The 24,356-nt window shown below is 44.0% G+C and overlaps 1 protein-coding gene across 1 annotated transcript in view; it reads right to left on the minus strand.

Moving 5' to 3' along the window:
- Nucleotides 1-1,887: 1,887 nt before the first annotated feature.
- Nucleotides 1,888-24,356, minus strand: part of LOC130298806 (nucleobindin-2-like) — a gene marked incomplete at its 3' end in the record, with an annotated part of 42,022 nt that continues 19,553 nt past the window's right edge. The window contains exons 2-5 of the mRNA XM_056551368.1: nucleotides 6,802-6,945; nucleotides 6,611-6,718; nucleotides 2,086-2,212; nucleotides 1,888-1,991 (exon numbers count right to left, since the gene is read on the minus strand). Of these exons, the coding sequence (XP_056407343.1) occupies nucleotides 1,888-1,991; nucleotides 2,086-2,212; nucleotides 6,611-6,718; nucleotides 6,802-6,945 (483 nt within the window). The remainder of the gene's footprint in view (nucleotides 1,992-2,085; nucleotides 2,213-6,610; nucleotides 6,719-6,801; nucleotides 6,946-24,356) is intronic.

Below are 24,356 nucleotides of genomic sequence, written 5' to 3' on the forward strand. Positions count from 1 at the left end.
CCATGTGCCCCCATGTGTCAGGTGACAGCACCATGTGCCCCCATGTGTCAGGTGACCGCACCATGTACCCCCATGTGTCAGGTGACAGCACCATGTACCCCCATGTGTCAGGTGACAGCACCATGTGCCCCCATGTGTCAGGTGACAGCACCATGTACCCCCATGTGTCAGGTGACCGCACCATGTGCCCCCATGTGTCAGGTGACAGCACCATGTGCCCCCATGTGTCAGGTGACCGCACCATGTGCCCCCATGTGTCAGGTGACCGCACCATGTGCCCCCATGTGTCAGGTGACCGCACCATGTGCCCCCATGTGTCAGGTGACAGCACCATGTACCCCCATGTGTCAGGTGACAGCACCATGTGCCCCCATGTGTCAGGTGACCGCACCATGTACCCCCATGTGTCAGGTGACCGCACCATGTGCCCCCATGTGTCAGGTGACAGCACCATGTACCCCCATGTGTCAGGTGACAGCACCATGTGCCCCCATGTGTCAGGTGACAGCACCATGTGCCCCCATGTGTCAGGTGACCGCACCATGTGCCCCCATGTGTCAGGTGACAGCACCATGTACCCCCATGTGTCAGGTGACAGCACCATGTACCCCCATGTGTCAGGTGACAGCACCATGTGCCCCCATGTGTCAGATGACAGCACCATGTACCCCCATGTGTCAGGTGACCGCACCATGTGCCCCCATGTGTCAGGTGACAGCACCATGTACCCCCATGTGTCAGGTGACAGCACCATGTACCCCCATGTGTCAGGTGACAGCACCATGTACCCCCATGTGTCAGGTGACCGCACCATGTACCCCCATGTGTCAGGTGACCGCACCATGTACCCCCATGTGTCAGGTGACAGCACCATGTACCCCCATGTGTCAGGTGACAGCACCATGTGCCCCCATGTGTCAGGTGACAGCACCATGTGCCCCCATGTGTCAGGTGACCGCACCATGTACCCCCATGTGTCAGGTGACCGCACCATGTGCTCCCATGTGTCAGGTGACCGCACCATGTGCCCCCATGTGTCAGGTGACCGCACCATGTACCCCCATGTGTCAGGTGACAGCACCATGTACCCCCATGTGTCAGGTGACCGCACCATGTGCCCCCATGTGTCAGGTGACAGCACCATGTACCCCCATGTGTCAGGTGACCGCACCATGTACCCCCATGTGTCAGGTGACAGCACCATGTACCCCCATGTGTCAGGTGACCGTACCATGTGCCCCCATGTGTCAGGTGACCATACCATGTGCCCCCATGTGTCAAGTGACCGCACCATGTGCCCCCATGTGTCAAGTGACCGCACCATGTGCCCCCATGTGTCAGGTGACAGCACCATGTACCCCCATGTGTCAGGTGACCGCACCATGTGCCCCCATGTGTCAGGTGACAGCACCATGTACCCCCATGTGTCAGGTGACCGCACCATGTGCCCCCATGTGTCAGGTGACCGCACCATGTGCCCCCATGTGTCAGGTGACAGCACCATGTACCCCCATGTGTCAGGTGACAGCACCATGTGCCCCCATGTGTCAGGTGACCGCACCATGTGCCCCCATGTGTCAGGTGACAGCACCATGTACCCCCATGTGTCAGGTGACAGCACCATGTGCCCCCATGTGTCAGGTGACAGCACCATGTACCCCCATGTGTCAGGTGACAGCACCATGTACCCCCATGTGTCAGGTGACAGCACCATGTGCCCCCATGTGTCAGGTGACAGCACCATGTACCCCCATGTGTCAGGTGACAGCACCATGTACCCCCATGTGTCAGGTGACAGCACCATGTACCCCCATGTGTCAGGTGACAGCACCATGTGCCCCGTTGTTTGCCTTTGATGGGTGTGGAAGGTCACATGACCAGACTCACTGCTTTGATTAGAAGGTCCAAGTCTTGGGGTTCAAACGAGTTGGGGTTCATATGATTCAGGTGATTGAACTGCTGGAGGAGGAGTCGACGGTCGATCCCGGCACCTGCGGAGCAGACACAAGTGTCAGAGCGATGAGCCCCCCATTATTACATACAGGGACCCCCACATATCCTCAGTATTATTTTGGGGGCACTTACTCTCGGGGGTGCTGAGCTTCGCCTTAATCAGCATCCGCAGCCGTGACACCTCTTGTCTCTTCAGCTCGTCCAGTCTGGTGCGGATGTGATGGCTGACCAGATCCAGCTCCTTACTGATCTTCCCGCTCTGTGGAGGACAGAACAAGTGACCCCATAGATTATACCCGCAGGTGACCCCATAGATTATACCCGCAGGTGACCCCATAGAGATCAAGTGACCCCATAGATTATACCCACAGGTGACCCCATAGATTAGACAGTGACCCGATAGATTGTACCCGCAGGTGACCCCATAGATTATACCCGCAGGTGACCCCATAGATTATACCCGCAGGTGACCCCATAGATTATACCCGCAGGTGACCCCATAGATTATACCCGCAGGTGACCCCATAGATTATACCCGCAGGTGACCCCATAGATTATACCCGCAGGTGACCCCATAGAGATCAAGTGACCCCATAGATTACAGGTGACCCCATAGATTAGACAGTGACCCGATAGATTGTACCCGCAGGTGACCCCATAGATTATACCCGCAGGTGACCTCATAGATTATACCCGCAGGTGACCCCATAGATTATACCCGCAGGTGACCCCATAGATTATACCGACAGGTGACCCCATAGATTAGACAGTGACCCGATAGATTGTACCCGCAGGTTACCCCATAGATTATACCCGCAGGTGACCCCATAGATTAGACAGTGACCCCATAGATTATACCCACAGGTGACCCCATAGATTATACCCACAGGTGACCCCATAGATTATACCCGCAGGTGACCCCATAGATTATACATGCAGGTGACCCCATAGATTATACCCGCAGGTGACCCCATAGATTATACATGCAGGTGACCCCATAGATTATACCCGCAGGTGACCCCATAGATTATACATGCAGGTGACCCCATAGATTATACCCGCAGGTGACCCCATAGATTATACCCGCAGGTGACCCCATAGATTATACCCGCAGGTGACCCCATAGATTATACCCGCAGGTGACCCCATAGATTATACCCGCAGGTGACCCCATAGATTATACCCGCAGATGACCCCATAGATTATACCCGCAGGTGACCCCATAGATTATACCCGCAGGTGACCCCATAGATTATACCCGCAGGTGACCCCATAGATTATACCCGCAGGCGACCCCATAGATTATACCCGCAGGTGACCCCATAGATTATACCCGCAGGTGACCCCATAGATTATACCCGCAGGTGACCCCATAGATTATACATGCAGGTGACCCCATAGATTATACATGCAGGTGACCCCATAGATTATACCCGCAGGTGACCCCATAGATTATACCCGCAGGTGACCCCATAGAGATCAAGTGACCCCATAGATTATACCCACAGGTGACCCCATGGATTAGACAGTGACCCCATAGATTGTACCCACAGGTGACCCCATAGATTATACCCGCAGGTAACCCCATAGAGATCAAGTGACCCCATAGATTATACCCACAGGTAACCCCATAGATTATACATGCAGGTGACCCCATAGATTAGACAGTGACCCGATAGATTGTATCCACAGGTGACCCCATAGATTATACGCGCAGGTGACCCCATAGATTATACCCGCAGGTGACCCCATAGATTATACCCGCAGGTGACCCCATAGATTATACCGACAGGTGACCCCATAGATTATACCCGCAGGTGACCCCATAGATTATACCCGCAGGTGACCCCATAGATTATACCCGCAGCAGACCCCATAGATTATACCCGCAGGTGACCCCATAGATTATACCCGCAGGTGACCCCATAGATTATACCCGCAGGTGACCCCATAGATTATACCCGCAGGTGACCCCATAGATTATACCCGCAGGTGACCCCATAGATTATACCCGCAGGTGACCCCATAGATTATACCCGCAGGTGACCCCATAGATTATACCCGCAGGTGACCCCATAGATTATACCCGCAGGTGACCCCATAGATTATACCCGCAGGTGACCCCATGGATTATACCCGCAGGCGACCCCATAGATTATACCCGCAGGTGACCCCATAGATTATACCCGCAGGTGACCCCATAGATTATACATGCAGGTGACCCCATAGATTATACCCGCAGGTGACCCCATAGAGTATACCCGCAGGTGACCCCATAGATTATACCCGCAGGTGACCCCATAGAGATCAAGTGACCCCATAGATTATACCCGCAGGTGACCCCATAGATTATACCCGCAGGTGACCCCATAGATTATACCCGCAGGTGACCCCATAGATTATACCCGCAGGTGACCCCATAGATTATACATGCAGGTGACCCCATAGATTATACATGCAGGTGACCCCATAGATTATACCCGCAGGTGACCCCATAGATTATACCCGCAGGTGACCCCATAGAGATCAAGTGACCCCATAGATTATACCCACAGGTGACCCCATGGATTAGACAGTGACCCCATAGATTGTACCCACAGGTGACCCCATAGATTATACCCGCAGGTAACCCCATAGAGATCAAGTGACCCCATAGATTATACCCACAGGTAACCCCATAGATTATACATGCAGGTGACCCCATAGATTAAACAGTGACCCGATAGATTGTATCCACAGGTGACCCCATAGATTATACGCGCAGGTGACCCCATAGATTATACCCGCAGGTGACCCCATAGATTATACCCGCAGGTGACCCCATAGATTATACCGACAGGTGACCCCATAGATTATACCCGCAGGTGACCCCATAGATTATACCCGCAGGTGACCCCATAGATTATACCCGCAGCAGACCCCATAGATTATACCCGCAGGTGACCCCATAGATTATACCCGCAGGTGACCCCATAGATTATACCCGCAGGTGACCCCATAGATTATACCCGCAGGTGACCCCATAGATTATACCCGCAGGTGACCCCATAGATTATACCCGCAGGTGACCCCATAGATTATACCCGCAGGTGACCCCATAGATTATACCCGCAGGTGACCCCATAGATTATACCCGCAGGTGACCCCATAGATTATACCCGCAGGTGACCCCATAGATTATACATGCAGGTGACCCCATAGAGTATACCCGCAGGTGACCCCATAGAGTATACCCGCAGGTGACCCCATAGAGATCAAGTGACCCCATATATTATACCCACAGGTGATCCCATAGATTATACCCACATGTGACCCCATAGATTATACCGACAGGTGATTCCATAGGCCATAACGACAGGTTATCCCATAGATCATAAAGACAGGTGATATCACAACGACAGGTGATCCCATAGATCACAACGACAGGTGATCCCATAGATCACAACGACAGGTGATCCCATAGACCATAACAACAGGTGATCCCATAGACCATAACGACAGGTGATCACATAGACCATAACGACAGGTGATCCCATAGACCATGACGACAGGTGATCCCATTGACCATAACGACAGGTGATCCCATAGATCATAACGACAGGTGATCCCATAGATCATAACGACAGGTGATCCCATAGATCATAACGACAGGTGATCCCATAGATCATAACGACAGGTGATCCCATAGATCATAACGACAGGTGATCTCATAGATCATGACGACAGGTGATCCCATAGACCATAACGACAGGTGATCCCATCGATCATAACGACAGGTGATCCTATAGATAACGACAGGTGATCCCATAGAAACCGACAGGTGATCCCATAGATCATAACGACAGGTGATCCCATAGACCATAAAGACAGGTGATCCCATAGATCATAACGACAGGTGATCCCATAGATCATAACGACAGGTGATCCCATAGATCATAACGACAGGTGATCCCATAGATCATAACGACAGGTGATCCCATAGATCATAACGACAGGTGATCCCATAGATCATAACGACAGGTGATCTCATAGATCATGACGACAGGTGATCCCATAGACCATAACGACAGGTGATCCCATCGATCATAACGACAGGTGATCCCATAGAAACCGACAGGTGATCCCATAGATCATAACGACAGGTGATCCCATAGATCATAACGACAGGTGATCCCATAGATAACGACAGGTGATCCCATAGATAACGACAGGTGATCCCATAGATCATAACGACAGGTGATCCCATAGATCATAAAGACAGGTGATCCCATAGATCACGACAGGTGATCCCATAGATCATAACGACAGGTGATCCCATAGATAACGACAGGTGATCCCATAGATCATGATGACAGGTGATCCCATAGATCATAACGACAGGTGATCCCATAGATCATAACGACAGGTGATCCCATAGATCATAACGACAGGTGATCCCATAGATCATAACGACAGGTGATCCCATAGACCATAACGACAGGTGATCCCATAGACCATAACGACAGGTGTTCCCATAGACCATAACGACAGGTGATCCCATAGATCTATATAACTGATAATCCGCTCTACCACATGGACACTCTGTGTATTCCCTGGCAGTGGTCGTGTTGTGCAGTAAAGTTTGTGACCCCGGGTGGTGTCCAGGGTCCCATCTCACCTTGATGTCCTCGATGTCGGCCGACTGGATCTTCTCTCTGAAATGTTGGTCGGTTTCCAGGACTTCCACCACCTCCCTGAGATATCGGTTATAGTAGAGTCCTGTGTCCTGTCACAAGATACAAGTCACCGCCACATCCACCAATACACCGCACAACACTATAAACATGGCCGCCACCATCTACTACTCACGGAGGACTGAGACTTCTGCCCATCATCAGCCGCCTCCGCATTCACTTTGGTCTTGTCTGTGTCAATGGGCACGGCACCCGCTGTTACCAGGGAGCAGATCAGCAGGAACCGGGCAGGACTGACCCACCTGCACCACCGGAGTATCTGCAGAGATCATCATACAGGAGGTGATGACTGACGGCATCCGGGGGGCGCCATACAACAGGTACCGGACACAGAGGGTGACGGGCAGCATACAACAGGCACTGGACACAGAGGGTGACGGGCAGCATACAACAGGCACCGGACACAGAGGGTGACGGGCAGCATACAACAGGCACCGGACACAGAGGGTGACGGGCAGCATACAACAGGCACCGGACACAGAGGGTGACGGGCAGCATACAACAGGCACCGGACACAGAGGGTGACGGGCAGAATACAACAGGTACCGGACACAGAGGGTGACGGGCAGCATACAACAGGTACCGGACACAGAGGGTGACGGGCAGCATACAACAGGTACCGGACACAGAGTGTGACGGGCAGCATACAACAGGCACTGGACACAGAGGGTGACGGGCAGCATACAACAGGCACCGGACACAGAGGGTGACGGGCAGCATACAACAGGCACCGGACACAGAGGGTGACGGGCAGCATACAACAGGCACCGGACACAGAGGGTGACGGGCAGCATACAACAGGCACAGGACACAGAGGATGACAGTCAACATACAACAGGCACCTGACACAGAGGGTGATGGGCATCATACAACAGGCACCGGACACAGAGGGTGACGGGCAGCATACAACAGGCACCAGACACAGAGGGTGATGGGCAGCATACAACAGGTACCGGACACAGAGGGTGACGGGCAGCATACAACAGGTACCGGACACAGAGGGTGACGGGCAGCATACAACAGGCACTGGACACAGAGGGTGACGGGCAGCATACAACAGGCACCGGACACAGAGGGTGACGGGCAGCATACAACAGGCACCGGACACAGAGGGTGACGGGCAGCATACAACAGGCACCGGACACAGAGGGTGACGGGCAGAATACAACAGGCACAGGACACAGAGGATGACAGTCAACATACAACAGGCACCTGACACAGAGGGTGACGGGCAGCATACAACAGGCACCGGACACAGAGGGTGACGGGCAGCATACAACAGGCACCTGACACAGAGGGTGACGGGCAGCATACAACAGGGACCGGACACAGAGGGTGACGGGCAGCATACAACAGGCACCGGACACAGAGGGTGACGGGCAGCATACAACAGGCACCTGACACAGAGGGTGACGGGCAGCATACAACAGGCACAGGACACAGAGGATGACAGTCAACATACAACAGGCACCTGACACAGAGGGTGATGGGCATCATTCAACAGGCACCGGACACAGAGGGTGACGGGCAGCATACAACAGGCACCAGACACAGAGGGTGATGGGCAGCATACAATAGGCACCGGACACAGAGGGTGACGGGCAGCATACAATAGGCACCGGACACAGAGGGTGACGGGCAGCATACAACAGGCACAGGACACAGAGTATGACAGTCAACATACAACAGGCACCGGACACAGAGGGTGACGGGCAGCATACAACAGGCACCGGACACAGAGGGTGACGGGCAGCATACAACAGGCACCGGACACAGAGGGTGACGGGCAGCATACAACTGGCAAAAGACACAGCGGGTGAGGGGCAGCATACAACAGGCACAGGACACAGAGGGTGACGGGCAGCATACAACAGGCACCGGACACAGGGTGCTGGGTGCAGGAGGGGAGATCTGGTGTGTACAGTGTGAGGGGGATGATGTAGGAGATCTGGTGTGTACAGTGTGAGGGGGATGATGTAGGAGATCTGGTGTGTACAGAGTGAGGGGATCATGTAGGAGATCTGGTGTGTACAGTGTGAGGGGATTATGTAGGAGATCTGGTGTGTACAGTGTGAGGGGGATGATGTAGGAGATCTGGTGTGTACAGTGTGAGGGGATCATGTAGGAGATCTGGTGTGTACAGTGTGAGGGGATTATGTAGGAGATCTGGTGTGTACAGTGTGAGGGGATTATGTAGGAGATCTGGTGTGTACAGTGTGAGGGGATCATGTAGGAGATCTGGTGTGTACAGTCTGAAGGGATTATGTAGGAGATCTGGTGTGTACAGTGTGAGGGGATCATGTAGGAGATCTGGTGTGTAGAGTGAGGGGATCATGTAGGAGATCTGGTGTGTACAGTGTGAGGGGATTATGTAGGAGATCTGGTGTGTACAGTGTGAAGGGATTATGTAGGAGATCTGGTGTGTACAGTGTGAGGGGATTATGTAGGAGATCTGGTGTGTACAGTGTGAGGGGATCATGTAGGAGATCTGGTGTGTACAGTGTGAAGGGATTATGTAGGAGATCTGGTGTGTACAGTGTGAGGGGATTATGTAGGAGATCTGGTGTGTTCAGTGTGAGGGGATGATGTAGGAGATCTGGTGTGTACAGTGTGATGGGATTATGTAGGAGATCTGGTGTGTAGAGTGTGAGGGGATGATATAGGAGATCTGGTGTGTACAGTGTGATGGGATTATGTAGGAGATCTGGTGTGTAGAGTGTGAGGGGATGATGTAGGAGATCTGGTGTGTACAGTGTGAGGGGGATGATGTAAAAGATCTGGTGTGTACAGTGTGAGGGGATGATGTAGGAGATCTGGTGTGTACAGTGTGAGGGGATTATGTAGGAGATCTGGTGTGTACAGTGTGAGGGGATGATGTAGGAGATCTGGTGTGTACAGTGTGAGGGGATGATGTAGGAGATCTGGTGTGTACAGTGTGAGGGGATTATGTAGGAGATCTGGTGTGTACAGTGTGAGGGGATTATGTAGGAGATCTGGTGTGTACAGTGTGAGGGGATTATGTAGGAGATCTGGTGTGTAGAGTGTGAGGGGATGATGTAGGAGATCTGGTGTGTACAGTGTGAGGGGATGATGTAGGAGATCTGGTGTGTAGAGTGTGAGGGGATGATGTAGGAGATCTGGTGTGTAGAGTGTGAGGGGATGATGTAGGAGATCTGGAATGTACAGTGTGAAGGGAATGATGTAGGAGATCTGGTGTGTAGAGTGTGAGGGGATGATGTAGGAGATCTGGTGTGTAGAGTGTGAGGGGATGATGTAGGAGATCTGGTGTGTACAGTGTGAGGGGATGATGTAGGAGATCTGGTGTGTACAGTGTGAGGGGATGATGTAGGAGATCTGGTATGTACAGTGTGAGGGGATGATGTAGGAGATCTGGTGTGTAGAGTGTGAGGGGATGATGTAGGAGATCTGGTGTGTACAGTGTGAGGGGATGATGTAGGAGATCTGGATCTGGTGTGTACAGTGTGATGGGATGATGTAGGAGATCTGGTGTGTACAGTGTGAGGGGATGATGTAGGAGATCTGGTGTGTACAGTGTGAGGGGATGATGTAGGAGATCTGGTGTGTACAGTGTGAGGGGATGATGTAGGAGATCTGGATCTGGTGTGTACAGTGTGATGGGATGATGTAGGAGATCTGGTGTGTAGAGTGTGAGGGGATGATGTAGGAGATCTGGTGTGTACAGTGTGAGGGGATGATGTAGGAGATCTGGTGTGTACAGTGTGATGGGATGATGTAGGAGATCTGGTGTGTACAGTGTGAGGGGATGATGTAGGAGATCTGGTGTGTATCTTTTCCAGTGATATAATGCAAATCCTGCACAGTCCCATGTAAATAATGAAGCGTTACATAGGAGCGCGAGTTCATGAGACAAGTCCGGTCGTGGTAACCTGAGAGACCGGCAGAGAGACGCCATCCGGGGTGTGACTGCCGTATAATGACTGCTACAAATGTAATCACACCGCAGATACCACGTGACAACCCTCCAGACCGGCCCACTGGGGGAGTGAGACCGCCCTCACTGAGTGAGTGAGACCGCCCTCACTGGGGGAGTGAGACCGCCCTCACTGGGGGAGTGAGACCGCCCTCACTGAGTGAGACCGCCCTCACTGGGGGAGTGAGACCGCCCTCACTGGGGGAGTGAGACCGCCCTCACTGGGGGAGTGAGACCGCCCTCACTGGGGGAGTAAGACCGCCCTCACTGGGGGAGTGAGACCGCCCTCTCTCTACAGTCAGTGTCCACTCATGTGATCACCGGCCAAATATATTACTCCCTGGGTACAGACACCATCATCATCATCTACAGGAGAGATCTCTACAGTCAGTATCCACTCATGTGATCACCGGCCAAATATATTACTCCCTGGGTACAGACACCATCATCATCATCTACAGGAGAGATCTCTACAGTCAGTATCCACTCATGTGATCACCGGCCAAATATATTACTCCCTGGGTACAGACACCATGTTACGCCTAGCGCTCCGGGTCCCCGCTCCTCCCCGGAGCGCTTACGGCGTCTCTCTCTCCGCAGCGCCCCGGTCGGTCCCGCTGACCGGGAGCGCTGCACTGTCATGGCCGTCGGGGATGCGATTCGCACAGCGGGACGCGCCCGCTCGCGAATCGCATCCCAGGTCACTTACCCGTTCCCGTCCCCTGCTGGCATGTGCTGGCGCGCGCGGCTCCGCTCTCTAGGGCGCGCGCGCGCCAGCTCCCTGAGACTTAAAGGGCCAGTGCACCAATGATTGGTGCCTGGCCCAATTAGCTTAATTGGCTTCCACCTGCTCCCAGACTATATCTTACCTCTGCTCCTGCACTCCCCTGCCGGATCTTGTTGCCTTAGAGCCTAGTGAAAGCGTTACTGTGATTATCCATACCGTGTACTTGACCTCCTGCTTGCCTTATTGACTACGATTCTTGCTGCCTGCCCCGACCTTCTGCTACGTCCGACCTTGCTTTGTCTACTCCCTTGTACCGCGCCTATCTTCAGCAGTCAGAGAGGTTGAGCCGTTGCTAGTGGATACGACCTGGTCACTACCGCCGCAGCAAGACCATCCCGCTTTGCGGCGGGCTCTGGTGAAAACCAGTAGTGACTTAGAACCGGTCCACTAGCACGGTCCACGCCAATCCCTCTCTGGCACAGAGGATCCACCTCCTACCAGCCGGGATCGTGACAGTAGATCCGGCCATGGATCCCGCTGAGGTTCCCCTGCCTTCTATCTCTGATCTCACCACGGTGGTCGCCCAGCAAGCCCGACAGATCGCCCATCTAACCCACCAGCTGTCGGAAGTGTCCACCATAGTGCAACAACTTCAGTCGCAACTTCTGCTACAGCAGCAACCATCTCCTCCGCCAGCTCCTGCACCCCTTCCGCAGCGAGTGGCCACTCCTAGCCTCCGCTTGTCCCTGCCGGACAAATTTGATGGGGACTCTAAGTTTTGCCGTGGCTTTCTTTCGCAATGTTCCCTGCACCTGGAGATGATGTCGGACCAGTTTCCCACTGAAAGGTCTAAGGTGGCTTTCGTAGTCAGCCTTCTGTCTGGAAAAGCCCTGTCATGGGCCACACCGCTCTGGGACCGCAATGACCCCGTCACTGCCTCTATACACTCCTTCTTCTCGGAAATTCGAAGTGTCTTTGAGGAACCTGCCCGAGCCTCTTCTGCTGAGACTGCCCTGCTGAACCTGGTCCAGGGTAATTCTTCCGTTGGCGAGTACGCCATACAATTCCGTACTCTTGCTTCTGAACTATCCTGGAATAATGAGGCCCTCTGCGCGACCTTTAAAAAAGGCCTATCCAGCAACATTAAAGATGTTCTGGCCGCACGAGAAACTCCTGCTAATCTACATGAACTCATTCATCTAGCCACTCGCATTGACATGCGTTTTTCTGAGAGGCATCAAGAGCTCCGCCAGGAAAAGGACTTAGATCTCTGGACACCTCTCCCACAGTCTCCACTGCAATCTGCGCCTAGGCCTCCCGCCGAGGAGGCCATGCAAGTGGATCGGTCTCGCCTGACCCAGGAGGAGAGGAATCGCCGTAGGGAAGCTAATCTTTGTCTGTACTGTGCCAGTACCGAACATTTTTTGGTGGATTGCCCTATCCGTCCTCCACGTCTGGGAAACGCACGCTCGCACCCAGCTCACGTGGGTGTGGCGTCTCTTGAGTCTAAGTCGGCTTCTCCACGTCTCACGGTGCCCGTGCGGATTTTCCCTTCAGCCAACTCCTCCCTCTCAGCCGTGGCCTGCTTGGACTCTGGTGCCTCTGGGAATTTTATTCGTGAGTCCTTGGTGAATAAATTCCGCATCCCGGTGACCCGTCTCGTCAAGCCACTCTACATTTCCGCGGTCAACGGAGTCAGGTTGGATTGCACCGTGCGTTACCGCACGGAGCCCCTCCTAATGTGCATCGGACCTCATCACGAAAAAATTTAGTTTTTGGTCCTCTCCAATTGCACTTCCGAAATTCTCCTTGGACTACCCTGGCTTCAACACCATTCCCCAACCCTGGATTGGTCCACAGGGGAGATCAAGAGCTGGGGTTCCCCTTGTTTCAAGGACTGCCTTAAACCGGTTCCCAGTACTCCCTGCCGTGACCCTGTGGTTCCCCCTGTAACCGGTCTGCCGTCCTGCCATAAGAAGTGCCTCTCCCCCCCTCCCAGTCCAGTAAGGCAAGCCTCGGTGCCTCCTCATGGCCCCCGTCCTGGTGTCACACTGCCCCGTGCCAGGCCTCGCCCTCTGCCCTCCCTCCCCATTCCCACTCCTGCTGTACTGCCTGCCGTTGAGGAAACCCTCCATTCTTTCCCGGTGTCCTCATCCCAGGGGAGGCAGTTACCGGACAAAGAGAAGGGGAGACCTAAGGGGGGGGGGTACTGTTACGCCTAGCGCTCCGGGTCCCCGCTCCTCCCCGGAGCGCTTACGGCGTCTCTCTCTCCGCAGCGCCCCGGTCGGTCCCGCTGACCGGGAGCGCTGCACTGTCATGGCCGTCGGGGATGCGATTCGCACAGCAGGACGCGCCCGCTCGCGAATCGCATCCCAGGTCACTTACCCGTTCCCGTCCCCTGCTGTCATTGTGCTGGCGCGCGCGGCTCCGCTCTCTAGGGCGCGCTGCGCGCCAGCTCCCTGAGACTTAAAGGGCCAGTGCACCAATGATTGGTGCCTGGCCCAATTAGCTTAATTGGCTTCCACCTGCTCCCAGACTATATCTTACCTCTGCCCCTGCACTCCCCTGCCGGATCTTGTTGCCTTAGAGCCTAGTGAAAGCGTTACTGTGTTTGTCCTTACCGTGTACTTGACCTCCTGCTATTACCTTATTGACTACGATCCTTGCTGCCTGCCCCGACCTTCTGCTACGTCCGACCTTGCTCTTGTCTACTCCCTTGTACCGCGCCTATCTCAGCAGTCAGAGAGGTTGAGCCGTTGCTAGTGGATACGACCTGGTCACTACCGCCGCAGCAAGACCATCCCGCTTTGCGGCGGGCTCTGGTGAAAACCAGTAGTGACTTAGAACCGGTCCACTAGCACGGTCCACGCCAATCCCTCTCTGGCACAGAGGATCCACCTCCTACCAGCCGGGATCGTGACACACCATCATCATCATCTACAGGAGAGATCTCTACAGTCAGTATCCACTCATGTGATCAGCGGTCAAATATATTACTCCCTGGGTACAGACACAGTCATCATCTACAGGAGAGATCTCTACAGTCAGTGTCCACTCATGTGATCACCGGCCAAATATATTACTCCCCGGGTACAGACACCGTCATCATCTACAGGAGAGATCTCTACAGTCAGTGTCCACTCATGTGATCACCGGCCAAATATATTACTCCCCGGGTACAGACACCATCATCATCATCTACAGGAGAGATCTCTACAGTCAGTATCCACTCATGTGATCAGCGGTCAAATATATTACTCCCTGGGTACAGACACCGTCATCATCTACAGGAGAGATCTCTACAGTCAGTGTCCACTCATGTGATCACCGGCCAAATATATTACTCCCCGGGTACAGACACCATCATCATCTACAGGAGAGATCTCTACAGTCAGTATCCACTCATGTGATCAGCGGCAAAATATATTACTCCCTGGGTACAGACACAGTCATCATCTACAGGAGAGATCTCTACAGTCAGTGTCCACTCATGTGATCACCGGCCAAATATATTACTCCCCGGGTACAGACACCGTCATCATCTACAGGAGAGATCTCTACAGTCAGTGTCCACTCATGTGATCACCGGCCAAATATATTACTCCCCGGGTACAGACACCATCATCATCATCTACAGGAGAGATCTCTACAGTCAGTGTCCACTCATGTGATCACCGGCCAAATATATTACTCCCCGGGTACAGACACCATCATCATCTACAGGAGAGATCTCTACAGTCAGTATCCACTCATGTGATCACTGGCCAAATATATTACTCCCTGGGTACAGACACCATCATCATCATCTACAGGAGAGATCTCTACAGTCAGTATCCACTCATGTGATCAGCGGTCAAATATATTACTCCCTGGGTACAGACACCGTCATCATCTACAGGAGAGATCTCTACAGTCAGTGTCCACTCATGTGATCACCGGCCAAATATATTACTCCCCGGGTACAGACACCATCATCATCATCTACAGGAGAGATCTCTACAGTCAGTGTCCACTCATGTGATCACCGGCCAAATATATTACTCCCCGGGTACAGACACCATCATCATCTACAGGAGAGATCTCCACAGTCAGTGTCCACTCATGTGATCACCGGCCAAATATATTACTCCCCGGGTACAGACACCATCATCATCTACAGGAGAGATCTCTACAGTCAGTATCCACTCATGTGATCAGCGGCAAAATATATTACTCCCTGGGTACAGACACCATCATCATCATCTACAGGAGAGATCTCTACAGTCAGTATCCACTCATGTGATCACTGGCCAAATATATTACTCCCCGGGTACAGACACCATCATCATCTACAGGAGAGATCTCTACAGTCAGTGTCCACTCATGTGATCAGCGGTCAAATATATTACTCCCCGGGTACAGACACCGTCATCATCTACAGGAGAGATCTCTACAGTCAGTGTCCACTCATGTGATCAGCGGCAAAATATATTACTCCCTGGGTACAGACACCATCATCATCATCTACAGGAGAGATCTCTACAGTCAGTATCCACTCATGTGATCACCGGCCAAATATATTACTCCCCGGGTACAGACACCGTCATCATCTACAGGAGAGATCTCTACAGTCAGTGTCCCCCTCATGTGATCACCGGCCAAATATATTACTCCCCGGGTACAGACACCATCATCATCTACAGGAGAGATCTCTACAGTCAGTATCCACTCATGTGATCACCGGCCAAATATATTACTCCCCGGGTACAGACACCATCATCATCTACAGGAGAGATCTCTACAGTCAGTATCCACTCATGTGATCACCGGCCAAATATATTACTCCCCGGGTACAGACACCATCATCATCTACAGGAGAGATCTCTACAGTCAGTATCCACTCATGTGATCACCGGCCAAATATATTACTCCCCGGGTACAGACACCATCATCATCATCTACAGGAGAGATCTCTACAGTCAGTGTCCCCCTCATGTGATCACCGGCAAATATATTACTCCCCGGGTACAGACACCATCATCATCTACAGGAGAGATCTCTACAGTCAGTGTCCACTCATGTGATCACCGGCCAAATATATTACTCCCCGGGTACAGACACCATCATCATCTACAGGAGAGATCTCTACAGTCAGTGTCCACTCATGTGATCACCGGCCAAATATATTACTCCCCGGGTACAGACACCATCATCATCTACAGGAGAGATCTCTACAGTCAGTGTCCACTCATGTGATCACCGGCCAAATATATTAGTCCCTGGGTACAGACACCATCATCATCTACAGGAGAGATCTCTACAGTCAGTGTCCACTCATGTGATCACCGGCCAAATATATTACTCCCCGGGTACAGACACCATCATCATCTACAGGAGAGATCTCTACAGTCAGTGTCCACTCATGTGATCACCGGCCAAATATATTACTCCCCGGGTACAGACACCATCATCATCTACAGGAGAGATCTCTACAGTCAGTGTCCACTCATGTGATCACCGGCCAAATATATTACTCCCCGGGTACAGACACCATCATCATCATCTACAGGAGAGATCTCTACAGTCAGTGTCCCCCTCATGTGATCACTGGCCAAATATATTACTCCCCGGGTACAGACACCATCATCATCATCTACAGGAGAGATCTCTACAGATCTCCCGGATGGCGTCTCTCTGCCGGTCTCTCAGGTTACCACGACCGGACTTGTCTCATGAACTCGCGCTCCTATGTAACGCTTCATTATTTACATGTGATCACCGGCCAAATATATTACTCCCCGGGTACAGACACCATCATCATCATCTACAGGAGAGATCTCTACAGTCAGTATCCACTCATGTGATCACCGGCCAAATATATTACTCCCCGGGTACAGACACCGTCATCATCTACAGGAGAGATCTCTACAGTCAGTGTCCACTCATGTGATCATTGGCCAAATATATTACTCCCCGGGTACAGACACCGTCATCATCTACAGGAGAGATCTCTACAGTCAGTATCCACTCATGTGATCACCGGCCAAATATATTACTCCCCGGGTACAGACACCATCATCATCTACAGGAGAGATCTCCACAGTCAGTGTCCACTCATGTGATCACTGGCCAAATATATTACTCCCCGGGTACAGACACCATCATCATCTACAGGAGAGATCTCCACAGTCAGTGTCCACTCATGTGATCACCGGCCAAATATATTACTCCCTGGGTACAGACACCATCATCATCTACAGGAGAGATCTCTACAGTCAGTGTCCACTCATGTGATCACCGGCCAAATATATTACTCCCTGGGTACAGACACCATCATCATCTACAGGAGAGATCTCTACAGTCAGTGTCCACTCATGTGATCACCGGCCAAATATATTACTCCCCGGGTACAAACACAGTCACGATTTGCAGCCGCAGAACCAGATCTATAAGCCGCCTGGGAACTCATCCAAAACTGCATGTGACATCTGAGCCAGTCAGCACACGCTGAGAGAAGTAGTACTGTGCAGTGTCTGTATAAACATATGGAGAGAAGTAGTACTGTGCAGTGTCTGTATAAACATATGGAGAGAAGTAGTACTGTGCAGTGTCTGTATAAACAAATGGAGAGAAGTAGTACTGTGCAGTGTCTGTATAAACATATGGAGAGAAGTAGTACTGTGCAGTGTCTGTATAAACATAAGGAGAGAAGTAGTACTGTGCAGTGTCTGTATAAACATATGGAGAGAAGTAGTACTGTGCAGTGTCTGTATAAACATATGGAGAGAAGTAGTACTGTGCAGTGTCTGTATAAACATATGGAGAGAAGTAGTACTGTGCAGTGTCTGTATAAACATATGGAGAGAAGTAGTACTGTGCAGTGTCTGTATAAACATAAGGAGAGAAGTAGTACTGTGCAGTGTCTGTATAAACATATGGAGAGAAGTGGTACTGTGCAGTGTCTGTATAAACATAAGGAGAGAAGTAGTACTGTGTACACACCATACATATTATACACAATATTCACCATACACACTATAAACAATATACACACTACACACAATAATATTATACACTATACCAATTAATATTATACACACTATATACACAATAATATTATACACTATATACACAATAATATTATACACTATATACACAATACACAATAATATTATACACACTATATACACAATAATATTATACACTATATACACAATAATATTATACACTATATACACAATAATATTATACACTATATACACAATACACAATAATATTATACACACTATACCAATTAATATTATACACACTATATACACAATAATATTATACACTATATACACTATACACAATAATATTATACACTATACACAATAATATTATACACTATATACACTATAATATTATACACTATATACACAATACACAATAATATTATACACTATACCAATTAATATTATACACACTATATACACAATAATATTATACACTATATACACTATACACAATAATATTATACACACTATATACACAATAATATTATACACTATATACACAATAATATTATACACTATATACACAATACACAATAATATTATACACACTATACCAATTAATATTATACACACTATATACACAATAATATTATACACTATATACACTATACACAATAATATTATACACTATACCAATTAATATTATACACACTATATACACAATAATATTATACACTATATACACTATACACAATAATATTATACACTATATACACAATAATATTATACACTATACCAATTAATATTATACACACTATATACACAATAATATTATACACTATATACACAATACACAATAATATTATACACTATATACACTATACACAATAATATTATACACTATACCAATTAATATTATACACACTATATACACAATAATATTATACACTATATACACAATAATATTATACACTATATACACTATACACAATAATATTATACACTATATACACTATATACACTATACACAATAATATTATACACTATACACAATAATATTATACACACTATATACACAATAATATTATACACTATATACACTATATACACAATAATATTATACACTATATACACTATACACAATAATATTATACACTATATACACTATATACACAATAATATTATACACTATATACACAATAATATTATACACTATATACACTATACACAATAATATTATACACTATATACACTATATACACTATACACAATAATATTATACACTATACACAATAATATTATACACACTATATACACAATAATATTATACACTATATACACTATACACAATAATATTATACACACTATATACACAATAATATTATACACTATATACACTATACACTATATACACTATACACAATAATATTATACACACTATATACACAATAATATTATACACTATATACACTATACACAATAATATTATACACTATATACACTATACACAATAATATTATACACTATATACACTATACACAATAATATTATACACACTATATACACAATAATATTATACACAATAATATTATACACTATACCAATTAATATTATACACACTATATACTCAATAATATTATACACTATATACACTACACACAATAATATTATACACTATACACAATAATATTATATACACTATACACAATAATATTATATACACTATACCAAATAATATTATACACTATATACACTATACACAATAATATTATACACTATATACACTATACACAATAATATTATACACTATACCAAATAATATTATACAAACTATATACACAATAATATTATACACTATATACACTATACACAATAATATTATACACTATATACACTATACACAATAATATTATACACTATACCAAATAATATTATACCCACTATATACACAATAATATTATACACTATATACACTATACACAATAATATTATACACACTATATACACAATAATATTATACACTATATACACTATACACAATAATATTATACACTATACACAATAATATTATACACTATACCAAATAATATTATACACTATATACACTATACACAATAATATTATACACACTATATACACAATAATATTGTACACTATATACACTATACACAATAATATTATACACTATATACACAATAATATTATACACTATATACACTATACACAATAATATTATACACTATATACACAATAATATTATACACTATACCAATTAATATTATACACACTTTATACACAATATTATATACTATATACACAATAATATTATACACACTATATACACAATATTATACACACTATATACACAATAATATTATACACTATATACACTATACACAATAATATTATACACTATACACAATAATATTATACACACTATATACACAATAATATTATACACTATATACACTATACACAATAATATTATACACTATACACAATAATATTATACACACTATATACACAATAATATTATACACTATACACACTATACACAATAATATTATACACTATACACAATAATATTATACACTATATACACAATAATATTATACACTATATACACTATATACACAATAATATTATACACTATATACACTATACACAATAATATTATACACTATACACAATAATATTATACACACTATATACACAATAATATTATACACTATATACACTATACACAATAATATTATACACTATATACACTATACACAATAATATTATACACTATATACACTATATACACAATAATATTATACACTATATACACTATACACAATAATATTATACACTATATACACTATACACAATAATATTATACACTATATACACAATAATATTATACACTATATACACTATACCAAATAATATTATACACACTATATACACAATAATATTATACACTATATACACAATAACATTATACACTATATACACTATACACAATAATATTATACACACTATATACACAATAATATTATACACTATATACACTATACACAATAATATTATACACTATATACACTATATACACAATAATATTATACACTATATACACTATACACAATAATATTATACACTATATACACTATACCAAATAATATTATACACACTATATACACAATAATATTATACACTATATACACAATAACATTATACACTATATACACTATACACAATAATATTATACACACTATATACACAATAACATTATACACTATATACACTATACACAATAATATTATACACACTATATACACAATAACATTATACACTATATACACTATACACAATAATATTATACACACTATATACACAATAATATTATACACACTATATACACTATACACAATAATATTATACACTATATACACTATATACACAATAATATTATACACACTATATACACAATAATATTATACACTATATACACAATAATATTATACACTATATACACTATATACACAATAATATTATACACACTATATACACAATAATATTATACACTATATACACTATACACAATAATATTATACACTATATACACAATAATATTATACACTATATACACTATATACACAATAATATTATACACTATATACACAATAATATTATACACTATATACACTATACCAATTAATATTATACACACTATATACACAATAATATTATACACTATACACAATAATATTATACACTATACACAATAATATTATACACACTATATACACAATAATATTATACACACTATATACACAATAATATTATACACACTATATACACAATAATATTATACACACTATATACACAATAATATTATACACTATACACAATAATATTATACACTATATACACTATACACAATAATATTATACACTATATACACTATACACAATAATATTATACACTATACACAATAATATTATACACACTATATACACAATAATATTATACACACTATATACACAATAATATTATACACACTATATACACAATAATATTATACACTATACACAATAATATTATACACTATATACACTATATACACAATAATATTATACACTATATACACTATACACAATAATATTATACACTATACCAAATAATATTAAACACACTATATACACAATAATATTATACACTATATACACTATACACAATAATATTATACACTATATACACTATACACAATAATATTATACACTATACCAAATAATATTATACACACTATATACACAATAATATTATACACTATATACACTATACACAATAATATTATACACTATATACACTATACACAATAATATTATACACTATACCAAATAATATTATACACACTATATACACAATAATATTATACACTATATACACTATACACAATAATATTATACACTATATACACTATACACAATAATATTATACACTATACCAAATAATATTATACACACTATATACACAATAATATTATACACTATATACACTATACACAATAATATTATACACACTATACACAATAATATTATACACTATATACACTATACACAATAATATTATACACACTATATACACAATAATATTATACACTATATACACTATACCAAATAATATTATACACACTATATACACAATAATATTATACACTATATACACTATACACAATAATATTATACACACTATACACAATAATATTATACACTATATACACTATACACAATAATATTATACACACTATATACACTATACACAATAATATTATACACTATACACAATAATATTATATACACTATACACAATAATATTATATACACTATACCAAATAATATTATACACACTATATACACAATACTATTATACACTATATACACTATACACAATAATATTATACACTATACCAAATAATATTTTACACACAATATACACAATAATATTATACACTATATACACTATACACAATAATATTATACACACTATACACAATAATATTATACACTATATACACTATACACAATAATATTATACACTATATACAATAATATTATACACACTATATACAATAATATTATACACTATATACACTATACACAATAATATTATACACTATACCAATTAATATTATACACTATATACACTATACACAATAATATTATACACTATATACACTATACACAATAATATTATACACTATATACACTATACACAATAATATTATACACTATATACACTATACACAATAATATTATACACACTATATACACAATAATATTATACACTATATACACTATACACAATAATATTATACACACTATATACACAATAATATTATACACTATATACACTATACACAATAATATTATACACACTATATACACAATAATATTATACACTATATACACTATACACAATAATATTATACACTATATACACAATAATATTATACACTATATACACTATACACTATATACACAATAATATTATACACACTATATACACAATAATATTATACACTATATACACTATACACAATAATATTATACACTATATACACTATACACAATAATATTATACACTATATACACTATACACAATAATATTATACACTATACCAAATAATATTATACACTATATACACTATACACAATAATATTATACACACTATATACACAATAATATTATACACTATATACACTATACCAAATAATATTATACACACTATATACACAATACTATTATACACTATATACACTATACACAATAATATTATACACTATACCAAATAATATTTTACACACAATATACACAATAATATTATACACTATATACACTATACACAATAATATTATACACACTATACACAATAATATTATACACTATATACACTATACACAATAATATTATACACTATATACAATAATATTATACACACTATATACAATAATATTATACACTATATACAC

This window comes from Hyla sarda, unplaced genomic scaffold (genome assembly GCF_029499605.1).
Source record: "Hyla sarda isolate aHylSar1 unplaced genomic scaffold, aHylSar1.hap1 scaffold_1021, whole genome shotgun sequence".
NCBI classification, from domain to species: domain Eukaryota; kingdom Metazoa; phylum Chordata; class Amphibia; order Anura; family Hylidae; genus Hyla; species Hyla sarda.